A 6,000-nucleotide genomic window follows, 5' to 3' on the forward strand; every position below is an offset into this window, starting at 1 on the left:
ATTCTAAAACCACTAGAAATGAGGACGGAATGGAGGAATGTGTTTCAGACAGCAGTGAAGTCCAGTACGGAGCCCAGGGTGGCCTATGCTGCACATATGGGCTTAGCAATGTGGGACAAAAAGTGGATGTTCAAGGACTTTAAAAAAAGTCTGAAATATATTTAGAAAAAAAATCAGAACAGAAGACATTATTTGTTTCTTTGCACCACATGGAACTTTAGCAAGAATTAACCATAGATTAGGGCACAAAGATCCTCCAAACAAATGTAAAAAGGCAGAAATTATCAATATATCTTTTCATTCCGCAAGAAAATAAGAATGGAAATTGGTTCAGGGGCCACAAAAGATACAAACGTAAAAGTATACTTAATAATGCTATTTACACTTCTAATAGTAATGAAATTTGGGGGGCAGCTAGCAGGCAGAGTGGATAGAATGTTGGGTCTGGAAACAATGAAATATGAGTTCCAATTTGGCCTCAGATCCTTACTAGCTGTGTGATCCTGGGCAGTTCATTTAACTCTGCCTCAGTTCCTTCATCTATAAAATGAGCTGGAGAGAGATAAAGAAAACCACTCCAGTATCTGTGCCAGGAACATCAATAACAAGAAAATTATGAAAAAGTTATTTTACAGGGCTGAAAAAAATGACAAAATTCATCCAGAAAAAACAGAAGACCTATAGTTTTCAGGGGAATGACGAAAAGAAGTAAGGACATAGGGGGAAGAGCAGTTCCAGACTTCAAACTATGGTATACAGCACTGGTCATCAAAACAATAAGGTATCAGCAAAATTAAAAAAAGAGAGAGAAAGAGAAAGGAATGGAAGAGACTAAACAAGGAAGATTCAGAATGACTAGAACTCATTAACTCAGAGATTGGTAAAGTGGAAAACAGACTCCTTAGGGCAAGACTCTTTATTAGGTTAAAAAAAAACTGCTGAGAAAACCCGAAAGCAGTCAGGAAGGAAATTAGGAGTAGACCAACATCTTACACCATATTATACAAGACATTCCATAAGGATGTCGCTGTTGTTCAGTTGTGTCTTACCCTCCATGACCTCATTTGGTATTTTCTGGGCAAAAATATTATCAAGGAAAACAGCCCTGATATCTTAGAGCCAGAGGGTAAAATAGAAATTGAAAGAACCCACCAATTACCTCCTGAAAATGATCCCACAATAAAAGCTCCCAGCAATATTATAACTGAATTCCAAACCTCCCAGGTCAAGAAGAAAAGAGTGTAAGTAGCCAGAAAGAAGCAACCCAAAAATAATGGAACCACAGTCAGGCTAATACAAAATTGAGCAACTTATACATTAAAAAAATCAGAGGGTGTGGAATGATAATTCAGCATGACAAAAGAACTAGGATTATAACCAAGTCATCACACGCCCAGAAAAACTGAGTGAAACCCTTCAGGGTAAAAATGAACATTCAGTAAATAAAAAATAATCAAGCATTCCTAACAAAAAGACCAGGGTTGAACAAAAAAATTGATCTCCAATGCAAGACTCAAGAGAAGCACATCAAAAAGTAAACAGGAAAGAGAAAACAGAAGAGATTCAAACACGTTAAACTGCTTACATTCCTACATGCGAAACTCTGAAGGCCTTCATGAATATGACAGCAATGAGGAGGAGTATACACTGACAGTGATGAGATGATATTCAAGAAAAAATAAAATTAAGGGATCAGAAAGAGAATTACATTCCCAAAAAGGGAACGGAGAGGTAGAAGGGGCTGAATTATCTCACATAAAAGCGGCAAATAAAGGTTATTACAGTGAAGGGGGAGGTAGGAAGGGAGGATCTGAACCTTACTCTTATGAAAATTGGCTCAAAGAGAGAATAATGTACATGTTCAGTTTGGCACAGAAATCTATCTCATCTTATAAGGAAGTAAAAAGGGACAGGGACAAATAAGGGGCAGGATTGAAAGAAGGAAGGGCAGATTGGGGGAAGCATTGGTCAGAAGCAAAGCACTGGTGAGGGGAGATGGTAAAAGACAGAGAGAGAGAGAGAGAGAGAGAGAGAGAGAGAGAGAGAGAGAGAAGGATAAACAGAGGAAAAATAAGATGGAAGGAAATACACAGTTAGCAAAGCTGTAAATATGAATGGAATGAACTTACCCATAAACTCCATTACTAGTAATGGATAATTTTGATTGTATCAAATTAAAAATGTTTTTTGCAGAAACAAAATTTAAAAAACCAAGATTAGAAGGAAAACTGACAACTGGGGAAAAATTTTTAAAGCATGTATCTCTAATAAAGACCTCATTTCTCAAACATATAGAGCTCTGAGTCGAATTACAAGAACACCAGTCATGACCCAATTAATAAAAGGTCAAAGGATATGAACAGGCAGGTTTCAGACAAAGAAATCAAAAGTATAGTCATATGAAAATACTACAAATTCCTATTGATTACAGAAAGTTAAAGTTAAAACAACTCTAGGTTACCACTTCATTTATTAAATTGGCTAATAAAACAGAAATGGAAAATGATAACTATTGGAAGAAGTAGGAAAACTGGGACGCTAATGCACTGCTGGTGGATTGTGTCAAAGGTGTCACAAAGAATCAGACATGACTGAAACAACTCAAAAACACCATCAAATATCCATTCCCCAATACATAAATGATCAAAGGACATAACAAAGATTTCTCAAAAGAAGAACTACCACATATTCCCAACCACAGGAGAAAATGCTCCAAACCACTGAGACAAGAAAGGTAAACCAAAACAACCTGATGGCTTCATCTCACACTGTACAAAATTGAGAAAAATGACAAAAACTGGAAGCAATCAATGCTGGAAGGGTTGTGGGGAGATGGGCACATAAAGACAATGTTGGGGTGGCTAGGAAATAGTAGAAGATCATGAAGATCTGAGTGCAAATCCAGTCTCAGGCACTTATTCTCTGTGAGACCCAGGTAAATCATTGAATCTCTGTTTGCCTCAGTATCCTGAAGTGTGAAATAAAGATACTAAGAACACCTCCCATACAGGGTTGTTGTGAGATGGTCAAAAGTAGATTTGGGGGAGAAAATAAATCACAGCATTGTGTCTTTACCTTCCAGTCTGACGCCTCTGACAAGAATGGAGTGTCTCCCTCAGTATCCCCCTTCCCTCATTGGAAAAGAAAACTCCTAGGACTTTGAATAGCTCCCCAAACTCAGTCCTTTCCCTGCATCCTCTCTAACAAGGGAAGGGCTAGACCCTTGACTAATGATAATTAAGTAATAACTAAAGAAGGCACTGTTTCCTTTGGCCTGGTCCAAACAGCTCTGCTAAGGGCCTGGGAACCTGTGAATGTGACCCAGAACCTAACTTAATTTGTTTTCTTGAGTTGTGTATTTTCCAGAAACACTGGACCAGAGCATGCAGGAGGCCAGGACCCCAAACCCCCAGCCCCAGCTCCTAGCATTTGGTCCTTTCAGCCCTCACTGCCCTCTCAGTGTGCCCTTGAGAGTCTAACCAGCTACAGGGCAGGACTGGTCAGTGTGCACCAGACAGATAAACTGTTTGTGTAGCTCTGACCCTGGGGGACAAGCACAGCCCCCTGTCTTCCAGGCCGGGCAAGAAGAGCCTGGCCAAAGAAGCAAAGAGGAAGGGGAAGCAGTTCTATGGATGAAGGGAGGGCTGCTAGGCATGGATAAAGGCAGCAGAGGCAAGATCCCTACAGCACAGAGAGGAATGAGTGAAGTAGTCATCCCTGTGCCTCAGGGATCATGAGGGAAACCTTACACATGGGAAGGCAGCCATTGGGATGGAGGGAGTTAGTGCCTGTGATGCGTTTGAATCAGTTCAAAATACAGAAGGAGAGAACAGAGCAATGTTGTTCCTACCGTTCTCAATTTTCTGCCTATTTTGGTAAAGAAACACTCCGTAGGGAGGAGACTGCAGCGTTCAAGGCAATCCCTGTTTGTCTACGGAGATGGCTTCTTTGGTTGATGCTGGTCAAGTCTGAGGTCAGAGCACACTCACCTGGGCTGGGGTGCTGGGACTCCCAGGGGCCATTTCCTCTAGCTGTAGGTTCCCTGCTTGGGCCAGGCCTTGGTGCTCTGCAGGCTGAGCTGGAGAGGGAGGATCCCAGAGGGGCAGAGTCTTTCCCTTTTCTTCCAAGGCAGCAGGCTGGGCTATAGGGATTGACAGAGGGTCAGGCCTTGCCCTCAGTGCAGAGACTCTAACCTACCAGTAAGGTAGATGGTCCCACCCTCTCCTGCTCCTCCTCTTCTGTCCCCTTCCCCTCCCCCATTCTCTTTCAGAGACCCAGGATTCAGAAGCGGCTTGGGATCCCAGGGGGGATGAGACCAGTCAGAGTATCACTGGTTCCTGAATCAGAGATCTCCCTCCAGCTGGTCCACTGCCCTCCCTGTACCCCATCTCTCCAACTAATGCACACACATCTAGACAACAGACTGATTGCCTCACCTAGGAAGGAGGGAACCTTAGGGATGGGGAGGGCTTTGAGATGGAGCCCCCAGGGAATGTCCAGGGGAAGCTTGAGGCTGGGAGACCCAATTCAGACCCTGAGGGTTCTGCAAGAAGAAGGGTCAGGAAAGCAGGAAACCTGGGGAAGGGGAGCCCAGGTAGGGTCTGGCAAGAAGACATTCTACCCCAGCTCATGGCTGGGAGGTCAGGGACACTGCAAAGACAGAAGGGTCCAGGGGACACTGAGCTTGGGAGAGCAAAACTGCTGTGTTCTGGGGTCTAACTAGGAGCTGGGGAGGACTCTGGGACTCTCTGGGAGAGCTCAGGAGCCAGAGGCTGGGGTCTGATAGGGAAGCAGCCCAGGAGCTGCAGGTCCAGGTAAGGGCGGGCCAGGTTCCAGCATCCGAAGTGGGGTCCCCAGGTAAGAACTGATTAGATTTTCTTTCCACAGTATGCTTAAGGCTAACTGAATTGGAAAAGAAAGCTGTGGGGGATTAACATATCTAAACAGGATTCCCCTTTTCTTTGTTCTCTGTGTAAAAAAAACTGCCAGGGAAAGTCCATTTAAGAAGGAGATCCACTAACTCCAGGTTCGTCACCTCGGACAGTGGCACCTTCGTTGTGGACACTTTGAGCTAAATCCTCAGCTCCCACTGGTTGTCAACCGTCTTTTGTTAGAAAACAGCCTCTTTAACCTCCCTCCTCCCCAATCCATTGGGGCATCAGGGGCAGGATTTGCGTTGGGGAAAGGGAGTAAAAAGCTGTATTTTCCCCTGGCCAGTGTGCCAGTTACTTATAGACAACAGGATCCGAAAATCTAATTCCTGTCCTGGCTTCACTGGTTTGTCCTTGGAATTCTGGGTAAGATCTTTAATACTTACTCTCAGGGCAGGTAGAACTTTGGATCCTTCCAGGGGACTGCTCTGAAGGAAGAACTACTGAGTCCCGAACCGAAAATGGGGGCAGGGAGACAGGATTCCTGGGTCCCGGTGGTTAAGGTTTGAATTTGGGGAAAGGGTGACCCCATCTTAAGCCTGGGGAGGCTGACCCTGGTCATTTGGCAGGTGACTGGGAGTCTGGAAAAGCGTGGGCAGAGGGAAACTTGTCCTGCAGCCAGGCCTGGAGGGAGGATCGGACCAAGGGGGCACTGATCACGCGGTCAGAGGAGGAGACTCAGGGGTAGAGACAGCCAGCACGGATCGAACCTACCTGGGACTTGCACGCACAGAGCTGGCGTCCAGAGGGTAGAGATCTTAGGTCCAGGAGAAGGCGGCGAGACTTAGGTTCTGGAACAGAAATCTCAGATCTGAGGGAGGAAGAAGGCGGAGCCACCTCAGCACAAGTTCCTGTTTGCAGCCAGCCCCCTGGGGAGGTTCCTCCCACCCTCTGCCCGGCCCCCGAGGTCCCAGGGTGGGCCCTTTCCTCCAGTCACACCCAGGGTCAGGAGCTCAGGACCCTGCCTGCCCCTCCTCCCCAAGCCCTGCCCTCCTTCAGGTCAATTACCTTCCTCAGTGGGATGATCCCTCCCCTGCCCCAGAGCCCTCCCAGGCCTCCAAACTCCTCC

At 45.5% G+C, this 6,000-nt stretch overlaps 1 protein-coding gene across 2 annotated transcripts in view; it reads right to left on the minus strand.

Annotated features, from left to right (window-relative positions):
- The window catches only part of LOC140508145 (uncharacterized), a 29,449-nt gene extending 23,715 nt beyond the window's left edge, over window positions 1-5,734 (minus strand). For both annotated transcript variants that reach the window (XM_072615908.1, XM_072615909.1), the window contains exons 1-2: window positions 5,646-5,734; window positions 3,990-4,141 (exon numbers count right to left, since the gene is read on the minus strand). In XM_072615908.1, coding sequence (XP_072472009.1) covers window positions 3,990-4,022 — 33 coding nt within the window. In that variant the 5' untranslated portion in view covers window positions 4,023-4,141; window positions 5,646-5,734. The remainder of the gene's footprint in view (window positions 1-3,989; window positions 4,142-5,645) is intronic.
- Between the last annotated feature and the right edge of the window lie 266 nt (window positions 5,735-6,000).

This window comes from Notamacropus eugenii, chromosome 5 (genome assembly GCF_028372415.1).
Source record: "Notamacropus eugenii isolate mMacEug1 chromosome 5, mMacEug1.pri_v2, whole genome shotgun sequence".
NCBI classification, from domain to species: Eukaryota; Metazoa; Chordata; class Mammalia; order Diprotodontia; family Macropodidae; genus Notamacropus; species Notamacropus eugenii.